Consider the following 23761-nt stretch of genomic DNA (forward strand, 5'->3'; position numbering starts at 1 on the left):
GAGGAGGATGACTCGGAAAATAAAGATGAATAAAAAGATTACTTTTCATCTCCAGACTGGTCGGACGGGATAGCTCTGGAAGATAGCGGGCATGCAAATGAGAAGTACACCGTGTAACATATAGCTACGATAAAACAACAGACTCAAAGGCACTCGGCGCAATCCCCTGGAAGCACGCTTATTATGACCGTGATTAGATTATGCCTTTGTTTTGTTTTTTTAATGTGCTTCTTTACCTAAGCTCCTTCCCATCAGGCCGTGGAACTGCTGCGCTTTAGAGCGTTTGATCAGGTCTGCCAGACGGATGGTTAGCCCCCTTTCTAGTGGGTGCTCCTACACACACGCACACACACACACACAGAGTGGGCAATAGATCAATGGACATGTGATTGTGCCAAGTGAACTCGAAATGAACCTAATACAAGTGGATATAAAGATGGCAGTGGAGCCGTCTGGCGCTGAAGCACAGCATCATTGTGTACATTTCTAAAGGATGCAAAAGGCGTCCAGAATTCCTCTAAACCCAAGTCAAATTTCTTTTGACTGAAAGGGGGGAACATTGATTTCAATTCCTAGCTTCATTTTATGGTTATGAATATGTTTATTGTGATGATTAGTTATGTAATCTTGGATCTAGGTCTGGGTGACAGGAGCTTCTGGGACTTTCATGGGCAAATAGGAGACAATTTCGAGCGGGTGAAGAGTTCGATTCCAATATTTTTACCACATTTGTTTTAGCTTTTCGGTTCTCTATGTTGTATCCTACGTCCCTGTTCAAAAAAACATTTTCTTTCATGAAATACAAGGCGGGTCAGTGCATCAAATAAAACAAAGAGCAATGCAATAGCAGCTGTAAGCGTCATTACCTGCCAGTTTTCCAGCGTCCACAGTAGCTCGCTGCCCTCCTCGCGGCTGCTGAGCGGACTTCCCAGTAGGCAAAGAGACTGCGTCAGCACCACCAACAGCACGGTGGCAAACTTTCCGGCCTCCATGCTCACTTTAAGGCGCTGGTGGGAAACTCACAGGTGCCGCAAATTAGGAGCAAAATGGTGCTTTTTCCTGGAAGTTGAACCAGAAGCAGGTTGCGCCTTTATAAAGCATCTCTCGCTCCTCCCCACCTCCCTCACCTCACCGAGAGGAATGAATCCTGCTCCTTTTTTTTTTCTTCTGTCCTCTGTGCCCATTGTGTGTGTGTGTGTGTGTGTGTGTGTGTGTGTGTGTGTGTCAGGCAGCCATTACCACTCAGCAAATCTCACCTTCCCAAGCACAAATTGTGGTCTGATTGATGGCTGATGCCAGCATGACAGGCAGGCACCTTTTTAATTTCTACTTCTGCCCAGTTTAACAGCTGTAACCGGAGGACCGACGGAAGTAGTTAGTGGAGGAACTATATTTTGAAAAAGTGGATGTGTCGCTATCTCACTCAGCCCAAACACTTGTCGGACTTGAAATAATGACGGGAAAGGCACTCGTTCCAATAACGCCAACGGATTAAAGCACTTGCAAAGACCGCTACAAGAATGGAAAGCAGTGTCCCATTTTCTAATTTGCTTCTCCTCGCAAGGGTTGCGGACACGCCGGAGCCTATCCCAGCCCTCGGTAGGCCGGGGACACCTCGAACCGGTCGCCAGCCAATTGCAGGGCACACAGAGACCAACGACCATTCGCCCTCACAATCACACCTAAGGACAATTCGCAGAGTGTTCCATGAGCCTGCCACGCATGCTTTTGGAATGCGGGAGGAAAACGGAATACCCGCAGAAAACCCACGCGGGTACAAGGAGAACATGCAAACTCCACACGGGAAGGCCGGAGCCGGAATCAAACCCTGCACCAGACGCACACCGGGCCGCCCCAGGAATCGAAATGTTATTACTAAATCTGAAATGTCATTCAAATTCATCAAACGAAAGAACCTCCGCACATGCACGGAGATGCCATGACGAGATTCTGAGACCCATTGTTGCGCCATTCATCCACACTCATCATCTCATGTCACGGCATAAAAATGCCTACAAGGGTCTGTAGACAATTCCTGGATGTCGAAAGCATCCGAGGTCTTGTTAGGGCAGCAGAGTCACCGGTCATGGCGGCCATTGAGCATGTTTGGGATGAAATGGATCAGCGCGTGCAACTGTTCAGGTCTTTTTTTCTTGTGGCCTTTTATGGTGACCAGCAAAAGCAAAAGAATGGCGCTCCATAACGCAGATTCATAAAAAAATATAGACACATATTTGACAGAACTAGGCCCCCGTAAGCACACGCACGCACCCACACATGAGCCACTGGACACACGGGAAGCATGTTAGGCAAAGACTTTTGTCATCTGCTTGTGATCTCCAATGTGATGCAAGTCGAACATCCGCCTTGGCTCATCTCACTCCGGAGATGGCGGACGTGACGCTGGGCAGCGACATGCTTCTTTGAGCAAGAACAGCAAGGCCGTTCCCGCCGTTATGTTTAGTCACTGTACCGAGATGATCGAACAACATCCGCTGTGAATCAAATGAATACCCACGTTGAAGAGGGATGTCAGCCCTTTTATTTGAAGATGTTTTTCATGACCTTCTTCAATAGTGGAAGAAAACATCGCGCGCACCTTAATTACGACGGGCAAACTTTGACTCGTGATGAAAGAAAGTAGAGTTCTGCATCACTTTGTCCAAATATTATTGAGAGATAATTCTTCGACGGGGATTCAACTGGAAAAACACGAGAGAGCAGTATTTACAAAACAAAAGTAGGCAACATGCTATTTCCTTCCTTAGTGTTAGCGCAAAGACACTTTCTATTCAGTGCCACTTTTATCCTGTTTGAAGGAAATCAAGACCTGGATGGCACAACAAAATTTCACCAAGAGGACGACTGAAGCGACGGGGTTTGGTCCCGGTGGGCCTTGCACATCCCATCATCCGGACTTGCCCCCCCCCCCCCCCCCCACCCCCGCTCCTCATCTTACCTTGTAGAGTCAACGGTCGTTGTTTTAATCGACATGACTTTGTTTTTCATGTCAAAATCACTATTCCTTCCTGGGGGATACATTGCTTTTCCATGTTATTTTCAAAGCGCGCACGCCAGCGTCGTCGTGCTTTGTCACCCGACCTCATTTCCACTTGTCAATAAGGCGCGTGGATCCATAAGGTAGTGCAACGAAAGAATGAGCATTCGCCGAATAACAAAAGCATCCTTTGCTCTTCGGCGCACCTTTTGGGAACCTTCGTCATGAGAACCATCAAGGTAGCGAACCCAAGATGGAATTCAGACGAACCCCAATAACAGACATGCTGTCACCAGCCTCCTCTGTTGTACTCATTTTTCTCTTCAATCAACATTTTTTGTGACCGATCTTATCCTCGTCTGCGTTTGTGGGATCCGATTCTGTTCCAGACTCTTCCGGAATCGTAACACATCTCGCCCGTGACACGAATGAGAGCGAGCGGGATCCAAAATGCACGGTCCATCTTTGTAAATCGGGTTGAAGACTTTCTCTCGTGTCTTCAAATGAGTGACATCTTTCTCCTGCGTTTTCTTCACGGGTGATCTTATTGGCACAGCCGTCGGGCAGCATCAAACTCCGTAATTAACGCTCATTGGCATTCTCCCTCTCACAGCCGAGGCCGCCCGCCGCCGGGTGCGGTTCTCAGCACCGAGCTTGGGGACACAATGAAATCGTCTGCGCATTCTACTCGGGTGAAAAGGGAGAACGGAAGGGTTTTCCGGTGAGTCGTGACTCTGCGCCGTCTTTCAAATAGGCGGCGCCCCATGTGAGCGGTATATCACGCGGCGTGCGTGCCTATCCAAATTGCACCCGTGGTGACGTTAGATTCATTGAGGTCTTCGGTCCATCGAAATCGTCTCCTGCTTAACGGCGTTGGGGGCCACGCAAACGCACCAAGATTTGATTGAATCTGTATCAGTAGGGGAGAAACGCACGGCTGATTTCCCCACTGTACCGTGCACCGTGAAGTGCCGCTTTATTTTCGCCTATTGCTCGAGTGGCGTTATGATGCAATGTTGGACGCAACTGGAGAGACTGCAGAGTATAAATGAAAATGCATATTTCTTCCCAAGTTCTCACAGGTGGACTCGGTATAGACCTCCAGAAAGAGCCACCTGATACGCCGCTTGCATCATATTTAAGATGAAAGTGGCACCCGCTGATTGTTCACTGCGGAGGAGGGGGGGGGGGGGGTAATTGTGCCTCAAGGAGTACAATTATCCATTCATCCATCGACTGATCCGCTTCTCCTCACAAGGGCTCCTACCCCAGCTGCCTTCGGGCAATAGGCGGGGTAGACCCTCAACTGGTCGCTAGCCAATCGCAGGGCACGCAGAGATAAACAACCATTTGCGCTCTCGATCACACTTAAGGACAATTGAGTGTTCCATTAACCTGCCATTCGTGTTTTTGGAATGCGGGAGGAAACCAGAGTACCCAGAGAAAACCCACGCGGGCACGGTGAGAACATGAAAACTCCGCGCAGGAAGGCCGGAGCCCGGAATCGAACCCTGCGCCTCCGCACTGTGAGACGGATGTGCTAACCACTGCGCTGGCCATTTTCTCCACCCCCGCAGATCTTACAGTAAATATCACCATCATGACATTACGCTCAATACCACATTATTGTTCTCAGTCTGCATCCTCATATTTGATGGATTTCGAAACAAAGGACTAAAATCACTTTTCGGAGTCTGCGACAATCCTACTATTGAACGATTAATAACCAGATTTCAATTGAATCAAAAAGCCGTTTTCCACAGCGTCCGTTTGGCTTTGCACCCGAATGAATGCAAGGACCACGGCGTCATCTAGCGGTGCGAAGTGTCAGTACCGCTCATTATCACTCATCCAGGTCCAAGACTTGGCCCATAACAATGTTTTAATGCTTATTTTACGTCGGCTTCTGATAACAACGAAACGAAAGACATTTACACGGTATGTGGATGAACAAATATAATGTACACGGACGTTGTACCAACAAATCACAAGTAAAATGACAATTCAACATGTAGAATAACATTCGAGCTTTTGTTCAATATCTTTGATGTCCGCGTCAAACTGCAGACTAATACGCTGGAGCAAAACCACTGCGCTGTACTACGAACGCAGCTCGGCCCACCTTGCAAGCAATACATTCCTTTTAACGCTGACACCACTCAAATGCAGTTAGTTGTACAATGCACAAGGCCAAACAAAATATTACACCCAGAAATAAAGCATTCGAAGAGTTGAGTTGACACTTATGACAGGATCATCAGGCATTTCTTCACCCTCCCCCCCAAACTTCTACATGAACGTGAAACATTCAATGCCAAGACAATTGGAGGGGTGGGGGGATCAATGTACTGCCGTACACATCATTTTGACGACAGCAACGTTTGCAATCGTATGGCCACTGAAGGAAAAAAAAAGAAAGTCAGACGCGGTACCCGATGGCTTTTGTGTTCTGCAATGATCTTGGTGTACGATATGATGTCATGTGACAGCAAACTGTAAAGGTGAATGATTTCCCCACCCATCTGAGAAGTCACTCTCAATTTTAGAGATGAATGTTGTTGCCCTGGAACAAGACATCAACAGCCAATGTGAGGAAGAGCATCCGGCTTACAGATCCAATCCGATCAATTGTCCTTTCGCCCGAGGCCGCTCCGTTTTTCCAAACTTCAGCAAAACCATCGTGAAGCCGACAACACGAGAACAACGGCGTTATGGTGGCGGGGGGGGGGGGGGGGGGGGAATCCAATAAAGGCATTCAGCGGTGTGTCCAGCATGCAATACAATAAGCGCGAAATCGTGTGCTGTGCGGACCGTGTGTCAAATGTGTTGGGCGAGGGCGCGCGGCACGTTCGGCCCTCCTGAAAAACATCAACACGCGCCCGATTAATAAAAATGGAGGAGTGACAATCAGCGGTTCGAAAAGAAAAAAAATGAGCCTGCTGCATTGGTTTGGGTCAGGAGGGGGCAAAGAGGATTTGCATGACCGATTCGATTGATTGGACGGCAATTTCCAAACCATCAATTCGAACTAAACATGCTCTAGGCGCCCCGTGTTCGGGATTCTCTGCTTTGGGCTGAAATTTCGAGACGAACCTAAAGTACTCTGCTCACCTCTTACAGGCGAACTTAATTCGGCCTTCTTGCCGTTTTGGTACTTTGCGCGCTATTGCCAAAAGGGGGCAAAAAAACTGTCGTCTGATCCATCAATGGACTGTTGTCTTGCACTCGTCGGCCTTACCGTCTGCATCCTTTTTTGCGACCTGCTGACGACACTCCATCAAACGTCAAGTTCAGTCTCCGCTTCACCCTGAGAAAATTCGGTTTGAAGCCTCACCACGTCAACGTATTATTGATCAAATTTAGCAGGGCAGCCTTGGTATATGAAAAGGGGAAGTGTCAAAAATATCTATCGATATATTATTTCATTGGGAGATTGATTCATGGACCATGATTACAAACGTATTCTGAAATCTCATCCAAAAGTGGAATATCCCTCATTTCTGTGAGTGCTTTGTTTCAAGTCGAAAGAAGGAACGTTTTTCAACACGAGGGCAGCAATTCAAGTCTTACATGTTCAAAGTGGCGCGCCGGGTCTCAAGGGTCCGCAAATCTCGGTCCCGTCTTTGCGAGCGTGCTCGTAGGAGGTCGCGGACGGCGTGTCGGTATCTGGCTGACATGACGTTGTACAGCAAGGGATTGACGGCGGCGCTCAGGTAGTACAGCACAGAGGAGCCCAGGTTGAAATACTGCGACAGATAATAGAGGAAATACAAAGGCGAGTCACCGCGCGGCTCCTCGGCCAAGTGCGTGTCGTTGCTTTGCGAGCCGCGGCCGCGTCGACGCGCCCCGCGGCCCGGCGAGGCCGCGTCGGGGGCGTGACTCGTTGCGTGAGCGCTCGCGGCCGCGACGGCAAGGGAGCTCAGACGCGCGCTCCGGCGCGAGCCCTGAGCCGTTTGCGCCCGGGTCCCGTGATATAGTTTGGAGTCGACCGCGCCGCCGTTAAATCGCCTCGTCTTATCTGCGAGCGGTGACGGTTGGGGGCGAGCCGAATCTTTCGGAAGCGCGCGTGGGTGCGGTGGTTGACTTCTGGTGGGTGGTTCGTAAGAGTAAGGCAGTTTAGAATCGACGGGCGAGTCCGCTCGAGCGTCTTTCGTAACGGCGCCGACGTCGTCGATGGATTCATCGGTGTCGAGATTCCGCTGGTCGGCGCCGGTGCCCAGAGAGAAAACGAATATGGTCCGACCGATGTGGAAGGGCAGCCAGCACAGGACGAATGCCGTCACGATCACTCCTGTGGGGACAAATAAACAAACAAATCAAAGGAAATCTGCATCCACAAATTGCAAAAAGATGAGGGCGGGAGAAAACTCGAGCTGGCCGAGCGAGAGTGGCTTTTCCTCACCCAGCATTTTGACGGCGTGCCGATGACTTTGCTCTCTGCGGCTGCTCCGAGGGCGCAGCCAAAGCGTCCTTCCGATCATACCGTAGACCAGTCCGAGGATGCAGACCGGGACCAGGAAGTACAGGTTGGACACAATCATCATGGCGGACAGGAGGCCAGAGGAAATGGCGTATCGCGTGCAGCGGCACTCTCTACTGTCGGCGGCGTGCGCGGCAACACCCGCTTCCCATCCTCCTCCTTCGTCTTCTTTCATCTCTTGCGTTTCGTTTCCGACTTCACCTGCGTGTTTTTTGCTCGGCTCACCGGCCGTTTCCATTCCTTCTTCTTCCGCATCGAACAATTTCAGCTCTCTGACCCTTTCGCGCCGGCTCTCTCGCTCCCCCCATTTTCGTTCCTCTCCTTCTCCCTCAAACGAAGACGACGGACGTCCTCCCTCATCCGCAGCCGGTGCGAAGCCCGGCGGTTCCGCGTCCTCGCCCATCCACCTGGCATTCTCCCTCCAACCGCCGAGCCCGAGATCTTCTCGTCCAACTTCCTCCACCCCGACCATCACCAAGACCGGCGCCGCGCTGACTGCGGCGCCCAGCCACAGGCAGCCGATGAGAGCCCTGGTCCTGCGGCGCGTTACCAATGTCTTTGCCGTCATTGGCCAGCAGACTGCCACATATCTCTCCAGGGAGAGGAAGGTAATGTGCAGGATGGTGCAGAAGGTGCAAGACTCGGACAGGAACATGGTCATCTTACAGGCCAGGTCTCCGAAGGGCCACGGTCTGGGCTTCCATAGCTGTGAGAGAAAGCAACACGGTCACTGCTTGTCCCAAATTGCCTGGGGGGGGGGGGGGGGGGGGCGGGGGGAATTCCTTGTGTATCCTTTCAGGAACGCCCTATGTTAGACTTTTTTTTCCCCTCGAAATTACAGACACACAATTTTAAATATGGCGTCTTCAAACTGAGCATTTTACACCGCCACGCAATTCTAATGACGTGACATTTCAGAGCAAAAAGGCCTTTCGGATGATGACGATGAAACCTAATCTGGACATCATGAGTTTCCTTTGTTTGATGGACAGTTTACACTCATTTGCCATTCAAGACAAACAAGTTACTCCGGAAATCAGGAGCGCGTTCGCATGCCGATCATCGCCATTGCCGTCATTTGTCACTCTGACATCTCCCGCGCACGTTTGCGCGTGCGCGGCTTCGCCGTCCGGAGATTGGACTGGAATTAGTTTCATTCAAAAAGAAAAAAAAGAAAATAATCGACACGCATCCCGGGCCAATGTTTTGCATTTGATTGCAACCGTGTACACAAAACAATACGACAAGCCATGCCTAAGACGTACCTTGTAGAGATCCAGAGGTAGGAGCAGGAGTATCATCAGATCACTGACAGCCATGCTGCTCAGGTACAAGTAGGAAGAACTCCTCATGTGCGGACGTAGGCAAACCACTAAAATTGTGAGGACGTTTCCGAGGAGACCAAACAGCAGTAGGGGAATGTAGATGATCGTCACGCCCACTAGAAATGAAAAGAGAGGCCTCCTTTCCCTCAGCCATTTTGCTTCATATGCGTGTTTGCATGTGAGCACAATTCATTGAATCCAGTATCATGACTCTTGGAGTGTCATTTCTTCCACTTGTTACTGTTTTGCTATGATTCCCCCCCCCCCCCCCCCCCCCAAATTGGCTGTCTTGCCTCTTAGCTTATTAAAAGCTATTTTGGTCACGTGTATGCAGTTTTCCCTCACTGATTTTTAATTAGTTGGACAGTCCTTTCCATTCCATCGGACCCGCCGCGTAGAATCCTAAAGTGTTACTTTGGCTGTAAAAGTCAGGTGAAATGAGTCCCTGCGGTCATAGCAATCACACAAATGTATGTATCGATTTTTTTCTTTTCCTACTGCTACAAACATAAAGTACAAACCCAGCTCAGTGAATCCAAACACAGGTTGATCCCAATCGCAATCTTGGCTGGAACAGTCCTCCAGAAAGGCTGACGGTGGGCCACAGTTCTTCTCTTCACAGCCGCCGCCCATGTCCTCCGACTCCATGAGATCCATTATTTCACGGGGTGATCTTTCAAAGAAAAACAACACAGAGAAAGCAGCGGGACGCACATTGATGGATGGATTTCCCGCTCAATCACATTCAGGGTGGAGCAAAGCTTTTTTTTTTTTTTAGTCAAGTAACTGTGTTTATATATTCAAACGTTTTCACTGGAATTAACTACCTGATACAAAAGTGTAGTTAAAGCTGTGCACATTTACTCGTCAAAATTCTCTTCGTGAATATAAAGAAATGCAGAAAAGCGAATCCAATAAATAACATGTCATTTTATGTATGGATTTTATACTGGAGGAAGGACATACAGTACAATATGTCTAATCTGGCTAAATGGTCAAATTCTGCAAATCATCATTTTAATGTTTTTTTGTTTTAAATCAGAGCCAGTCATTATTAGCATCAACACAACCTCATGTGCAACGACCGTCCAGTCGAGCTCCATTCTTTCAAGAGATTTTGAATTGCACTTGCAAAACAAGAAAAACAAAATCTTCTCAAGTCAAAAGTGATACTTACTGGTCAAGCGAAGCCTCTGTGCGCGGCACCCCTCCAAAGACACACTCGAGCTCTGGCTGTCGCTTAGACACCTACAGGATGATCTGCCCACTCGCTCACCTTTAATGGTTCCACTATTTACTTATGTTACATCCGCCAGAGTAGGATGGATCGATATTTGGATATCGATACCCCAATACTGCCTGGCCGATATTGGAATAGGTAGCCAGGATAAAAAGTCCATTGACTTTTTAAGTTCTGGTCTATGTCTGCGTGACAGACACGGTGGGCATTTTCAGGTCAGTGGATTATTTGATCATTTATAATCGGATTTGGACCTAAAAGTAAAACTCGGGATATCATTTACAGTACTGGATTCAGATTCTGAATGATCAATTACAGCAGGGGTGGCTAAATTTAAACGATGGTGTCATCCTGGTGTCTGTGACGAACCTTCACTACGTTTGCTCTTAACTCCAGTCAATATTTGTGTGGAGAGGAGGGTAAACTTTTTAGGATAAAACAATCAATTGGAAAACAACAAGAACACAAAACGTCAGCGTTTTTAACTTCGAAACGTACTTTCATCTAGATTTTTATATCTATATACACACACGCACGCACAACCGTGTTTTTTCCACAGTGGAATATCAACCCGGAAACTGTAATTCCACCTACTGGCCACTGTGGATTCAAAGCGCTAAATATTCCTCGTCAAGCAGCAGCGGCGAGCAAAAAATGGCGTTGAGAGCAGCTTTGAGGACTAAGTGTGCTTTTTCAGGTTTGTTGCGCATATATCGCTACAATCGGCAGGCAGCACATTGCATTTTAGTTCTCAACTGAAGACCGCCTTAACGTGGAAGTGCTCTTCGTCTAGTTGTGCCGTTTAGGTGTCGCACAGAATGCGGAGCAAGGGTCACAGAGGGTCTCGTCCTAGATGCACTCGAACGATAGCCTCATTATTATTATCGGTAAACTCCTTGCATAATGTAGGTTTATATTTGAACTTACTTTTCGCAGGCCTCGTCTACTGTCATGTGTCACTTACGCATTTTAAACAGAGTGGATTTCGAAATGTCTCCGTAGGTGGTTTCATGTTGTCCGCGCGTGTGTCCTGTACAGGCTTTCTTTCCCAGCCGTCCTCCAGCAGCAGACATGGCAGAGTGTGTGCATCGACCGTGCTTGCTGCGCAGCAAAGAAGCAACTCCACATCGGCAAAGATTTCTGTGGATTTTGACCAGAGTACAGGTGATTTGCGAGACTGCTTCAAGTGTGGCCAAGGTCACGTTGAAGGTGTTTATGACTTTGTTAGTAATACTCGGAGTAACAACCAAAACACAACCATTGATGTCTAAACTGCTGGGAACGGGTGGAAAAAAAAAATCCAAATTGTGCGCCAGTGATCAAATGTCACAACACGATGAATTGCCAATCTCTAATTTGTCCGGTCTTTTTTTTCTTTCTTTCTTTAATGACTGACTTTCTTTTGAACAGCCGCACTTTTTGTTTTGGTATGTGTATCTGATGTCTTATGTAGGCGTGGCTGTGATGCATATGAAGAGTCCACCCGTCAATAGCCTCAGTTTGGATTTCCTCACAGAGTTTTGCATCAGCTTGGAAAAGCTTGAGATGGACAAGAGCTGCCGAGGCCTCATCATCACCTCTGTATGAAACTTTTTTTGTTCATTTCTTTTTCCAACACTACAGGCCCAATTCACAAAGAACGAGGCGCGGCTGTTTAGATAGCCCCTTCAATTTGCTCCGTCTTGTCGTCCCGTTCACAAAGAAAGTCCTGCTTTTTGCGATCTAGAGTCTGCCCAAGGTGTTCTCGGCCGGGCTGGACATCTTGGAGATGTATGGCAAGAGTCCAGAAAGCTGCGGGGAGTTCTGGAAAGCCGTTCAGGAGATGTGGCTGAAACTCTACAGCTCCAACATGGTCACCGTAGCCGCAATCAATGTAAAGTGGTTTGAAACGAAACCCCTTTTCTCTCTCGTCGTGACCAATCTAAGACCTTGGCTGGGAGAAAAAAAAACAAACACAAACCTAACCGTAATTTTCCCTGCTTCCACAGGGCTCCAGTCCTGCAGGTGGCTGTCTCGTGTCTTTGACGTGTGACTACAGGATAATGGTGGACAACCCACGGTATAGCATCGGCCTTAATGAGACTCAGCTCGGCATCGTTGCCCCTTTTTGGTAATACTTTAAGGCCATAGCAACACCGAGGGCAAATTTGGGACCTGATGATCGGGGTGACGCGAAGCTCTCTCTTTGGTGGGCTGCTGGCAGGTTTAAGGACACCATGGCTAATACAGTGGGCCACCGCATCACCGAGATGGCTCTGGCTCTGGGGATGCTCTACAGCCCGGCGGAGGCTCTGAAGATCGGCTTGGTGGACCAGATAGTACCGGAAGAGAAGCTCATGAGCACAGCCGAGCAGACGATGGCCAAGTGGTTGGCCATTCCAGGTGTGTGATAGCGGGAGGAGCCGCAGGCCGGCGCATCGGGCTTTCTGTCCCCGCTCTCACCCGTGTTCGATTTTGGGAGAATCCGATCAACCTTTTTTGATTTTTAAAACGATAAACATTCCAACATACCAACGGATGCCTTTTCGCCGTCACTGACCTGAGCCAGCCATCTTCTTTGTTTCACAGCCCACGCCAGACAGCTCACCAAATCCATGATGAGGAAGCCGACCGTCGACAGGATGACATCCAAAAGAGAGGCCGATGTCCAAAACTTTGTGGGTTTCATCACCAAAGATGCCATCCAGAATTCACTCCGCGTGTATCTGGAGATGCTCAAAAAGAGGAAGGCTTAACGGGATGATGTCGGACGCGAAGGCCTGTGATCCGAAGTCATCGCACAACGACTTGACCGAGCGAACAATAGCTCCGCTCATACGAACACGTCATTGTCCGGCACCGCCGCTTCAGGTTCAACGCGACTTTACGATATGAAGAAACTGTACTTATTTTCCGAAGGGGAGACTGGCATGTCGGGATATTGAAGGCCTGTTCACATTTCCATGCAATATAATGTCGTAAAAGAGTTCAATTTGCTTGAGAGGATGAACAAATGGAGCTTGCCTGACCTAACCCCCCCCCCCCACCCCTGTATTCAATTGTCTCTGATTTGTTCTTGGAATGTACTTTTAATGGTTAAAATCCACTTTTTTTGAGAGGAGGTGGGAGCTGTTGCTGCCTTAAAGTGTATTAATGCCACTGGTGTACAGTGATCCACGTGCATGAGTGTACTAACAAAAGCCATCGGTGTATAACATCAGGCTTTGAAATAAATCCTGATCATTCGACAAACGTGCTGTCCTGGCCGGTCCCCTATTATGCAATACAGTGGGCAATTAACTCATTCACTCCCAAAGACGTTTTTAAACGTCTTTTCAGACTTGGTCCAGAATTGGCTGGTACTGAATGAGTTAAGGATCGGCGTCAGGGTGACAAGACTATTTTCCTTTTTTCAAGAATGTGAATCATTCGTAATTCACATTTTGAATCTTAACATGTAATGGTACAAATAAGTAGACGAAATTGTGTTTGAATATTCACCAAATGGTCCACGTGAAACATCTCAATAGCCGTGCATGAAGTCACAAAAGGCGGACGGAGTAGTCACTGGATTTAATTCATGTGATTCTTGTGGAGTCCCGGTGAATGTTTAGATTGCGCGGGGGGGGGGGGATTCGCCAATCTCGGGCTCATACAAGCAGCTTCACCTCCACAGGGAAATGGTCACTGACAGCTAACGCCTGAGAAAGAAACACAATATACACGTAAACGGTATTTCTGCGCCTCAGCATCATCAACTCGGTGTATTCCAAAAAGTTGATTTTCTACGGAAAAGAAGAGAACCTGCATATTCTAGTCCGCATGCACAGACCCACATATGAATTGACCATTGTGCATGCATGACCGTTTCCGAGTGCGAGGAGAGGCTTAACTTCAGACAGCCGCCTCAAATGAAAGGAGCAGGAGTTAACAATGGCTTGAACAATTACTCGAGATGGGCGGGCCCATTTGTACGAGATGGGACGGCCCCCAAAAGCTCAACAAAGCTGTTTGGAGAGGCTGATGAGACGAGTTTGTCTGATGCGGGAGGGAACAAAGGAGCGACTGAAGCACTAGTACTGCTCCTGGTGGAGGAATCGTGAAATAAATGAGAGAAGACACTCGCCAGTATCTTTGACGGTGCTGTAGCGCTCGCGTATTTGCAATGTGCCAACGTCCACCCCACAAACATTTTTACCATCCCGAAGCTGAGATTCAGATCCGCCATGAAGTCGTACACCTCAGCGCTGCGGTCCACCACCCCCTTCTTCACGTCGTCCGTCACCACGATCCTAAAAACGCATAATACAAATAATCCTTCGCGGATGGTTTGGCTATGAATGTCTGCGCGGCAGAATTTGTGCGTATCTACCTGTCGTACGCGCAGTCGGTGTGTGACACCGTGGTATCGGCCTCATCGGGGATCAGCCAATGGAAGCTCTTGTCCGTAAAGAGGCGGATCCGCTGCCACTCGGAGCCCGCGACATAGCCGCAGTCCGCGTTGAAGTCGCCGAGAAGGATGATGTCCTGCAGGTCAGACGTACGGCTGTCATTCATCCGCTGTCGCGAAGCCTTTCTGGCTCAATAAAGTCAGATTCACATTGCTGCGCCATCTGGCGCGGACATCGGTCACCACATCGTACAGCTCGTCCACTTCCTGCAAGGCCGAGTCTGGCGATGTGTGTTGTGGGATCAGAACAAAATTCCTCACGGCTTGAAGCAGAAGGGAATCGGGAAAGAAGATCAGGAAGTGAATATCCTTTCCAATAATTTTCGAGTGGGGGCGGGGGGGGGGGGGACCATCTGCAGTTCACTGTTCCAAAAACTGAGGCCACAATGTGATTTGTTGATCTTTTTCACAGCGGACATAAAACCGCGACAATCAGACGGCTGCACTTTCTTAAAATGCCTCACGCAATCACTTAACAGTAAGTAGCAATTTGGCATAGTGAACAAATCTTCCCCCAAAAATGGCGTGGATTTTATTTTTTAACATCATCGCTATAACTGACAATGCATGGTAAAATCTAAATTGCGCAAGCCTTTTGGAGGTCAAAACAAAAAATGAAAATAACCCCAAAACCCGATGTGCGAGGAAAAAAGACTTAAAAAAAAACAGCATCCAAAATATATTTAGGGACACAAAGCCGTCGTTACTGAAAATTCGTTCATTGAATCATCTGTTCCAGTGCCTACCCGTGTCATTTGAGGAGAACATGACGACAAAGGGCTCCCTGATGAAAGTGTCGGTCCCGCAGGGCTCACAACCGTCATCGTAAGTGTAGCTTTTGGCCACTGACACGGTCGCCTCCCTAAGAAAGAAACAATATCACAGGCTGCTGATATATTGCATTTCAGCTTCGTTCCGGACAAGCTTCCTCTTATAAACCTTTTACATTTTTTTGTTTGTTGTCATCCTGACACTTTGATGGGCAGCCTGTTGAGCTTTATACAGTCTGTGGTTATGTACACTGCATTCCAAATTTTGTTTTATAAAAGTTTAAGGAGTATAAAACAATGCTATCTGAGTCCTCGGCACTACAAAATAAAAAGGGTTGAGCTGTCATTTGGGAATACTTGGTGACATTTTTTTTCATCTTGCACTCCAAAAATAGGCTGTGCCTTTTATGAAAACTAATACCATTACTAGAGCTGATAAAAACCAAATCAAATGAAGGAATTAAAAACTAACAAAAACAAACAAACCCGCTCTAAAACCGAATTAAAATGAACTGAATTTGAAAAAATAAAAGCTAACTATATCGAAGTCCGGTGTGTACCTGTATAGAAAGAGATATCGTTCCTTGTAGGAACTACGACCCAATGGCTCACTGACGATGTGCTTGTACCTAAATTGTGGAGTACCTCTGAAAAAAATAAAAAAACAGCATGAATTAGTGAGCAGTTCCAATGTTCCTTGATACTATTGTGTTGATCTCATCAAATCTCTTTCAACGACAATACATAACGCTTTATATTCATGCGAACTTGTTGACATGGTGCATGAGTTTTTGGGTGGCTGAGAGGTCATTGTCTCGGACTTCCTGGATCAGTATGATGTCATATCGGTGGACGATCTGTAACAGCGACACAAAATGCATCGTTAATGTGTTTGCTCTTGGTGACATGGGTCAATACACAATACGGCGTCATCTTCCACGCCCTGCTAACGTACAGTAGCTAAGTCTGCGTCTGTCAATAAACAAGTCCTGCTAAGCAATCCAGTATGAAATAGTACTGAGAAAATGCCACTGTCATACAGCATAGGTCTCTGACCTTGGCGATGATGTTCATCAAGGTTGCGTTGGAAGCTTTCTTGTCGCCAAAAGACTTGATGTTGAAGGCTCCCAACAGCAACGATGCAGACAGATGCAGCAGGGACAAAAACAGAGCCAAACTGCACACCAGATGCATCCTGCGGGTCACACGGAGGTCGCCGAGCGATCGAGAAAATGAATCGCTTCCAAAATTTGGCATCGCATTGCAAAAGAAAGGCGATGACTTTGACTGAAGCTCAGAGGAATGTTTTGCGGTTTATGCTGGGTGAAATATTACATTTACAAGATAATGCATTACCGCACTCAGGTTAGACCAAAGTTACCTTTAAAGTGTGTTCAAAGGTTTCCCAGGTTGTACGCTGTTAGGACATGCATTGTACGCGCATGGTTTATCCATGAGGCTAGTGTTCCCCAACCTTTATTGGGCTTGAGATATTTTACATTAGACACACCAAATTTTACAAAAAGCGGATGCAAATATTAATGATGAAATTCCTGCCATCCCTCCTAATAGTATCCATCCATTTTCTACAGCGCTCGTCCTTTCCATCTGGCTATCGGCTTCCAACTTCGGCAACACACGCGTGAGGATTCTGATCTTACGATACCCAGAAAGAAGGAAAATGACTTTTAAGCACTGCTGTATCCTGTTCACAGTGATTCAATAAGAAAAGGTTTTTATCGTGACAAGCCGTAGTATCGTAGTAGCTGTACCTGATCCTCATAGTCGGCGTGTTGATGAGAAGGCCTGTTGTCAGTGTGGCTCCTCAAAGGTACCACTGGAACTTCTCAACGGAATCACTGATTGTTTTTGTCTTTATTTGACCACGGGTGCATGTGACTACATCGTGCTGGCCAGGAGGAAAGATAGGCGGGGGTATTGTGGATAGGGCAGAGGGTGAGAGCCATGTTGGAGGTCACCACATGGCAATGGAGGAGGTTCACAGCGAACGCCATCTGTATTTTCAATTTATATGGGGGGGGGGGGCACAAATGTTGAGATTGACCCCCCCCCTACCCTGTAAATACTGACTTTAAATTATATACAAGTAGAAAATAACCAAAGATGTCAAATTAATTATTAACATGCCACCTTTAAAATTGTTTGAGAGAACTTTGCTTGATAAAAAAAAACACTTTCCTTTCTAATGACCTTTGCGTGACATTCACCGTGTTCTTGTCATACAGACGCAAAAAGAAAATGTATTTCTCTGTCCTTTAATATTTAATATATGCCATTTTAAAAGGTTCAGTGGAAGGCCAATCGCCGGGAAGGCAACAGATGCCATGAATGCCAGATAAGAAGGTTTATTTAAGGTCTTGTTTTGGAGCCAAGGACTTGAGCTCAAAAGATTTCACATCATACCATATGCGCACTACCTGCAGCTAAAATAACAACATGGTGTTCATTTGAGTTGTCTTGTCTTGCTAATGTTCTACTATTTCATGCAGTATATACAGTAGCAATATATTTTTACTTCGACAGTATTCCATTACCATTCATACGCCCTTTCTTCTTTCTTTGGAATTCTGGTTAAAAAGATGCACATGTGAATTCTAAAGTTTGGATGAAATCACATTCAGGTCACCTGTAATGATTATGGTGCATTCTGTGCAGTTTTATCCAAAAGCCAAACCCAACGTTTTGTAAGCATAGAGGAGCTGTATGGCGGATTGGGAAATGCTTCACAAAGATACTTAAAATTACAAAGATGCAGTGGACATTGTCATTAAATTAAACAATAACATTATTATGTTTGTTTCGTTCATAAAAGATCAAACACGTTGAAAAAAAAAAAAGATTCTGAAACTGTGCGTCGTTGTACTGTGACGATAGTAGCGATACATTAAATGGCCAGTAGATGGAAGTAGCAAAAAGCCCGGCATCGGGGAAAACGTGACGTCATTGCGCGGCTGCAGTCAACAGGAAAAAAACATCCGGTCGCGAGCTTTGACCAGGGTGGCTTGGTTTAGCTTCGCTCTCGCATCGATGACCGTAATGAGAATCAAGAGTGGACGTGTGTTCTGTCATGCTGCATCCAAAGTAGGGAGCCGCCCGGTTTATAACCAAACAATATAAACCTCCTTGACTTTCCTTCGGTGTGAGAGTTGAAAGAAGGTAGGAACACGTTAGCTTAGCCAAAAGATTAGCTTAGCTGCCTTTAGCTCACGTGATGTAGTGGCAAACTGCTTCCCCCCACTCCGATCTTTCTAACGTATTTACGATTTTTATTGTTTCTACTGAAGACTGAAGCTTAGAAACCTGCGGCGCTTTCCTAAATTGTGCAGACCTTTTACCCAAATGGTGAAATCGGTGTTACTACCCGAAGCTGTGCAGACATTTTCACCACGGTTCGCGTCAAGTGGAATCATGCGTGATTTTGCAAACCTATATGACGAAAATTACAATGACAAGCTCGAAATCCCGACATTGGGCACTCACGTTTTTTGTCCTCTGTTTGACATCCATTTGTCATCACCAGCATTCTCCCCGCGTGCCACATCAATTCTCGACTTCCTGACATTGTTCTTGCTGTCAGCTGCTCTTTATTTCCCGTTCTGTTGAAAGACCAACTTGAGGATGAAGCCGTTATATCTTTGGTTTTGTACTTGGTAATTGATGATATGTAGTCTCTACTTCCTGTTGATCAGAAGTGCAATGCATTTTGGATATTATTGAACTGAAAGCAATTTTTGTAATTGCAGAGTAAATGAATGCTCCTTTATTATTTGAAGGTATCTTCCGGAAGGGCTGCACAGTGCATTGAAATAATTTTGCCATTGCAATAAAGGCCTGTGCAATATGCATCTCGCAAAGCTGTACAATAACTTCCATAAGGAATTGTATGATTATTATATTTTTATCTGACTGCAATCAGTCAGATGAAACCTTAAATGCGCATCGCCTTACAAAAGGTGAACACTGTCTCGGGGCATTCCAAGTCATTAGCTTAGAATAACATTGATCTTGCTTATTCTGCTGCCTGTAAAAAAAACAAAACATTTCATTAGCTTGTAAACATGTCATTTTGCTTAGGGACACATTAAATATCGCAATAGTATCTGTGGCTATATTCAACACGCATAATTTTCCAGAATCGTGCTGTCGTTCATTTTGAGCGGCAACAATGACTCATTCGGTCTCCCTCGTCGTTTCTTTTTTTCCACTGCAGGTGTGAATGAGTGACGTGGTGCCTCCCACAGCTCTCAGTGAAGTCCAGCTGCGGTTCCTGTGCCACGATGACATAGACAGCGTGAAACTGCTCTGCGGTGACTGGTTTCCAATCGAGTAAGAGTTAACTTATGGAGAGAACATTTAGCTACAATGAGCCCATTTCGATGTTTCATGTTCACATCTTCCAAGTTTTCGGGGCTGGATCGCCGAATAACAACTTGTTTTGCCCTGTGACGCAACCCCAGGTACCCAGACTCATGGTACCAGGACATCACCTCGAACAAGAAGTTCTTTTCTCTCGCCGCCACCTTCAGAGGAGGCATTGTGGGAATGATTGTGGCCGAGATCAAAGGTCGGACCAAAGTACATAAAGAGGTAAGCCGTTTTATTCATTGCATTCCACTCTTAAGTCAAGGTACCACCGTACACCAGTAATTCATACGCCAATGTCAATTTGTTTGTGTTTTTTGCATGCATGCGTGTGTCAGGACGGAGATGTTCTTGCATCCAGTTTCCCTGTGGACACACAGGTAGCCTACATCCTCAGCCTGGGAGTGGTTAAAGAGTTCAGAAAACACGGCATAGGTAAGTGACTTACAAGAATGCCAAACATTGACCGGCATGGGTCACCATGACCACCACGAAATCCTAAACTGAATCCAAATCAAAAAAGCTGATGTATTTTGACACCGCTTGATCCTTCTCCACCCGTGTCTCCATTCAGGCTCCTTACTGCTGGACAGTCTGAAGGAGCACATTTCCACAACAGCCCAGGACCACTGTAAGGCCATCTATCTGCATGTTCTCACCACCAACAACACTGCCATACACTTCTACGAGAACAGGGACTTCAAGCAACACCACTACCTGCCCTACTACTACTCCATACATGGCGTCTTGAAAGATGGATTCACGTATGTGCTCTACATCAATGGGGGTCATCCACCTTGGACAATATTATATCCTTTTGCTGAAATGTTTTTGTTTGTTTGCGAGCTAAATAAGAGCGTAGTTGCCTTCTAACTCCTTATTACTGAACTCACTGACCTACTTCTCAGCACTGTGCTAATGACAAAAAAATAAATAAATAAATAACCACATGCTCCGCGGTCGTTATGCGGCAGTTATAATAGTCTGTGCGATCGTGGATCAGTTCGCCAAATTAGCCTGCTAGCATTGGCAACAGCTATCAGCGGCACTTATGCGCCCATGTTGGGCATGATCTTAGCCATCTGCATCTTGGAGAGTCACCGAACGGTGTAACAAATTTCTGCGTGCATGCTGAGTAATGTGGGAGCCTGTGGAATTGATGTGAAATTCCATGTCCATCTTTCCATGTACTAAGTGTCATTGTTTCCTACATCCACTAGATGGTGTCATTTCATCGTCATGCATCGTATCATGAAAAACGGAGCATCTAAAAGCACTTTTCGTCACAGTTAGGCGCAAATCAAAGCAAGAAAAAGTAGCTCGCTGCCATTGCTGAAAAAGACGGTGCGAGACAAGATTTTGGAGAACGCGTTTTTAAAAATACTTTGAAAGACCTTGATCGTGAATGGGGAAATTGGGAAAAGCAGTTTTCAACATGGATTTAAAAGCATTCACATTTACGGGTGACCATATGATATACAAGTACAGAGGAAAAAAAAAGTTTTGAAGGGTGGCTTTGTAGGGGGGTGTATTATATTCGGGGGGCTTCTATAAAAAAAAAAGTCAAGCCGACACACCAAACGAAACATAGCAGATTTGTTTTCACATTGCGGCCTTCGTCATTTGAAAATTGCTTCGTACTACATTGCAGTGTCGATTTGAATGTGATTAATCGTTCAACCCAAGTGCGCGCGTACTGTTTTTTTTAATTGTGAAAGGCTCCATACATGACGAGGGGAAAAAAGTGCTTACTGACGATCATTTTTATTGTGGTCGGTGACTTGTGGGACATTATACAAACATTCAGCTCAACCCCTCGCTTCTCTATTTGTGTCCACATTCAGCTCCCATCTTCTATCTTCTGCTTGACCAAACTTATTGCGCGGTGCCTATTCCACTTTGAGTCTGTAAGCTTTAAAATGAGCTTTTAATGGGCTTCTCTTTTTTAATTTTGCGTCCTCGGCTACCTTGAAGGCAGCACGGTGGTGGACTGGTTAGCACGTCGGCCTCACGGTGCCTGCCGACTGTAAGCTGGGAGAGGCTCCAGGAAAGCCCGCGACCCTCGTGAGGAGAAGCGCATTAGAAAACGCGCTCTCTCTCTCTCTCTTTATATATACATATTTCTTTAACCTGGCGTTCCACCGATTATATCCAGCACATTGGTTCAACCCTAGCCAACCTGAGCCCCTGCTCCATCCCACAGAGGTTGTATCGACAGGCCCAGTCTCTGCTGCGATCTCTGCTACCATGGTCCAACATCGCCTCCAAGACTGGCATACAATACGGCCGAACAATGTGACTCCACATTGCAGGTGTCGACTTCATTGCATATGACCGTTATTTTTCTCGTCTCTCAGCTTCTAATGTTTTCTATCCCTTTTTTTCCCCCTCTCCAGGAAGTGTTCCGTTTCTCACCAGTCTTCCCGAATGCAGTTGTATATTCCCACCCCTCGGCATGCCGCGTCGGACACAGATTCTGGGTTCACCCGGAATCAATGCATGTTTGACGCACAAGATCTCGACCTGTCGCTCTGCATGGTGGTTGCACTGCATTGTTATCAAACATGCAATGTCTTGATAACAAATACACTGACAGCACGGAGCAATGGCGGGGTTTGAAATGTTTTCCCGTTAGCCATCAGTTATTCTAATCTGTTACAACTATTCCATTCCACGATTGCGATAGTTACGCGTGTTTAGTCTATCATACCAAAACTGAGCAGTGTCAGACATATGTCTGAACCACGGTGTCAGAGTTGAAGTCTGATTTGGTGCGGAAGGGATTTTTAGCCCGCTGCATTGGATTAGTCCAGTGATTCCGACCCGACCTATATATTTTGGCCCCGCCTCGCCCAATTCATTCACGTGTATGGCTACTATTGGTATATTATATATACTAAGTTAATAGATTTCATATACAGTGTGTCTTATATTGCTGCTGCCCGTTTTTCAATAAGCACCCTTTCTCTTTTTGACTAGATAGAATTTGAGTCCATATCAAACTGCGACATCGGGACCCGAGAACACATCTCATTGGACTGTGACTCTAGCAATGCTTTTTAAGGCTTGTCGTGTAGAATAGAGCGAGTAATTTATTGGGAACAATGAAACACAATGCGGCTCGGCAATTATTTTAGTATCACTGGCGTGTTACATGACGTTCCCTTTTGAAAACGGATGAAAATGACTTTCTTTGTGCAATAACCGATTGTACTGTAATGTATTTGTGACATCAGCACCCACCCAGACGGACACATTTCAGCTTATTACCACAGTTGGAACCCGCTGCAACAAAATGTTTACAGGCATTTCGCATCAAGCGAACCCATTTTAAAAGTCTTACATTGCGATTAAGTTGGCTTTAATAACTACCCATGTAGTATCATCCGTACAAGAAGGGCACAGTTGCTCAGGTCCTCATTTTAAAGGTTTGAAAAGAACTGGATGCAGTCTGTCGCTTCCCTATCTGTGAAGTTGCTGCTAATGTAAATGAATGACCACTCGTTTGTCATGTTTTAAATGATGATTCAGATTTGATTTCAACATCTGCTTGATATATATTGTATGCAGTACTTAATGCTCCCAAAATAGAAATATTTGTTCCATCTGTGTGCGTGCATCTGTTTCACGGTCATGAATTAGCGCGTATAAAGTGCCAAATGTTGGTCTACATACGTTCAAGCAGACCTTTTTTGTTGTTGTTGTTACACTGTAGTTTTTCCACTTTGGTTGCGTTTTGTCACACGTTATACGTAACAGTGGCTGTGAAATGTGTTATTCAAAGGTGTGAATTTCAAAAGAATATTTCAGACAGTTTGTATGCAATAAAATTTCTTTGGATTGTAACAACTATTTGTGTGTGTGTGTGTGTGTGTGTGTGCGTGCGTGCGTGTTTGTTTAACAGCACTGATTAGAGCTGGTTGGCACTTTCACACTTGTACGTTAGCAACCGCGTATTACGTTCACATTTTCCTTACCACTAGGGGCCAGTGTTGCACTGTAACATGCAAAACACTTTGATTTAAAAAAAAAAACGGTTTTCTTTTTTATCAAACTTTATTCATATCGCACTTGTTATACCATTGTCATCGCTTAACTTTCAAAATATAGGTCCAGAATGGCACAGTTAAGTAATT

General features: G+C 46.2%; 4 protein-coding genes across 15 annotated transcripts; 2 read left to right on the plus strand and 2 right to left on the minus strand.

The window, feature by feature from the left end:
• Window positions 1–884: 884 nt before the first annotated feature.
• Window positions 885–11155, minus strand: LOC147192298 (uncharacterized). Of its 4 annotated transcripts, none has more exons than XM_086132688.1 (7): window positions 11008–11155; window positions 9325–9476; window positions 8744–8919; window positions 7401–8184; window positions 6569–7289; window positions 6237–6305; window positions 4863–5856 (listed from the first exon to the last, which is right to left on the minus strand). In XM_086132688.1, exons 2-7 carry the CDS (start codon window positions 9458–9460, stop codon window positions 5754–5756), a joined length of 1989 nt encoding a protein of 662 aa, XP_085988814.1. In that variant the 5' UTR covers window positions 9461–9476; window positions 11008–11155; the 3' UTR covers window positions 4863–5753. The 4 variants fall into 4 exon arrangements, with proteins under 4 accessions (XP_085988816.1, XP_085988814.1, XP_085988812.1 ...); XM_086132686.1 differs by lacking the exon at window positions 11008–11155 and adding an exon at window positions 9981–10620; XM_086132690.1 differs by lacking the exons at window positions 4863–5856; window positions 11008–11155 and adding an exon at window positions 885–1007 and having other exon boundaries at window positions 9325–10620.
• On the plus strand, window positions 10642–13274 carry eci1 (enoyl-CoA delta isomerase 1). Of its 2 annotated transcripts, XM_086132696.1 has the most exons (7): window positions 10642–10740; window positions 11082–11207; window positions 11497–11624; window positions 11770–11916; window positions 12032–12153; window positions 12247–12425; window positions 12612–13274. In XM_086132696.1, exons 1-7 carry the CDS (start codon window positions 10698–10700, stop codon window positions 12776–12778), a joined length of 912 nt encoding a protein of 303 aa, XP_085988822.1. In that variant the 5' UTR covers window positions 10642–10697; the 3' UTR covers window positions 12779–13274. The 2 variants fall into 2 exon arrangements, with proteins under 2 accessions (XP_085988822.1, XP_085988821.1); XM_086132695.1 differs by lacking the exon at window positions 10642–10740 and having other exon boundaries at window positions 10862–11207.
• Window positions 11079–17090, minus strand: dnase1 (deoxyribonuclease I). Of its 5 annotated transcripts, XM_086132701.1 has the most exons (11): window positions 17015–17090; window positions 16299–16437; window positions 16011–16099; window positions 15803–15889; window positions 15219–15334; window positions 14623–14735; window positions 14395–14549; window positions 14221–14314; window positions 13524–13723; window positions 12583–12748; window positions 11079–11976 (listed from the first exon to the last, which is right to left on the minus strand). In XM_086132701.1, the coding sequence occupies exons 1-9, from the start codon at window positions 17023–17025 to the stop codon at window positions 13673–13675; spliced, it is 855 nt and encodes a 284-aa protein (XP_085988827.1). In that variant the 5' UTR covers window positions 17026–17090; the 3' UTR covers window positions 11079–11976; window positions 12583–12748; window positions 13524–13672. The 5 variants fall into 5 exon arrangements, with proteins under 5 accessions (XP_085988827.1, XP_085988825.1, XP_085988826.1 ...); XM_086132699.1 differs by lacking the exons at window positions 11079–11976; window positions 12583–12748; window positions 13524–13723 and adding an exon at window positions 16624–16898 and having other exon boundaries at window positions 13730–14314; window positions 17015–17084; XM_086132700.1 differs by lacking the exons at window positions 11079–11976; window positions 12583–12748; window positions 13524–13723 and adding an exon at window positions 16624–16893 and having other exon boundaries at window positions 13730–14314; window positions 17015–17078.
• On the plus strand, window positions 14633–23474 carry naa60 (N-alpha-acetyltransferase 60, NatF catalytic subunit). 4 transcript variants are annotated; one of them, XM_086132705.1, is made up of 7 exons: window positions 14633–14772; window positions 19474–19589; window positions 19721–19850; window positions 19964–20060; window positions 20200–20434; window positions 21768–21937; window positions 22022–23474. In XM_086132705.1, exons 2-6 carry the CDS (start codon window positions 19480–19482, stop codon window positions 21922–21924), a joined length of 729 nt encoding a protein of 242 aa, XP_085988831.1. In that variant the 5' UTR covers window positions 14633–14772; window positions 19474–19479; the 3' UTR covers window positions 21925–21937; window positions 22022–23474. The 4 variants fall into 4 exon arrangements, with proteins under 4 accessions (XP_085988831.1, XP_085988832.1, XP_085988829.1 ...); XM_086132706.1 differs by lacking the exon at window positions 14633–14772 and adding an exon at window positions 14826–15297; XM_086132703.1 differs by lacking the exon at window positions 14633–14772 and adding an exon at window positions 18217–18419.
• The last annotated feature ends 287 nt before the right edge of the window (window positions 23475–23761 follow it).

Source organism: Hippocampus guttulatus, chromosome 16 (genome assembly GCF_054856545.1).
Source record: "Hippocampus guttulatus isolate MCC_2025c chromosome 16, RoL_Hgut_1.0, whole genome shotgun sequence".
Taxonomy (NCBI): Eukaryota; Metazoa; Chordata; class Actinopteri; order Syngnathiformes; family Syngnathidae; genus Hippocampus; species Hippocampus guttulatus.

What these genes read in the sequence shown, in the direction of transcription:
- LOC147192298 (XM_086132688.1), bottom strand. Translation starts at nt 9,460, where the DNA reads ATGGATCTCATGGAGTCGGAGGACATGGGCGGCGGCTGTGAAGAGAAG. An exon ending in GCACGCCGTCAAAATGCTGG is followed by an intron (nt 7,290 to 7,400) that starts GTGAGGAAAAGC and finishes TTGTCCCCACAG; the next exon opens with GAGTGATCGTGACGGCATTC. An exon ending in CGGCGCGCCACTTTGAACAT is followed by an intron (nt 6,306 to 6,568) that starts GTAAGACTTGAA and finishes GAATTTTCTCAG; the next exon opens with GGTGAAGCGGAGACTGAACT.
- eci1 (XM_086132695.1), top strand. Translation starts at nt 10,862, where the DNA reads ATGCGGAGCAAGGGTCACAGAGGGTCTCGTCCTAGATGCACTCGAACG. An exon ending in GAGGCCTCATCATCACCTCT is followed by an intron (nt 11,625 to 11,769) that starts GTATGAAACTTT and finishes TTTGCGATCTAG; the next exon opens with AGTCTGCCCAAGGTGTTCTC. An exon ending in CAAGTGGTTGGCCATTCCAG is followed by an intron (nt 12,426 to 12,611) that starts GTGTGTGATAGC and finishes TTTGTTTCACAG; the next exon opens with CCCACGCCAGACAGCTCACC.
- dnase1 (XM_086132697.1), bottom strand. An exon ending in GCGCCAGATGGCGCAGCAAT is followed by an intron (nt 14,550 to 14,622) that starts GTGAATCTGACT and finishes TCTGACCTGCAG; the next exon opens with GACATCATCCTTCTCGGCGA. An exon ending in ACCGACTGCGCGTACGACAG is followed by an intron (nt 14,315 to 14,394) that starts GTAGATACGCAC and finishes ATGCGTTTTTAG; the next exon opens with GATCGTGGTGACGGACGACG.
- naa60 (XM_086132705.1), top strand. Translation starts at nt 19,480, where the DNA reads ATGAGTGACGTGGTGCCTCCCACAGCTCTCAGTGAAGTCCAGCTGCGG. An exon ending in GGTGACTGGTTTCCAATCGA is followed by an intron (nt 19,590 to 19,720) that starts GTAAGAGTTAAC and finishes ACGCAACCCCAG; the next exon opens with GTACCCAGACTCATGGTACC. An exon ending in CATCCACCTTGGACAATATT is followed by an intron (nt 20,435 to 21,767) that starts ATATCCTTTTGC and finishes CTGGCGTTCCAC; the next exon opens with CGATTATATCCAGCACATTG.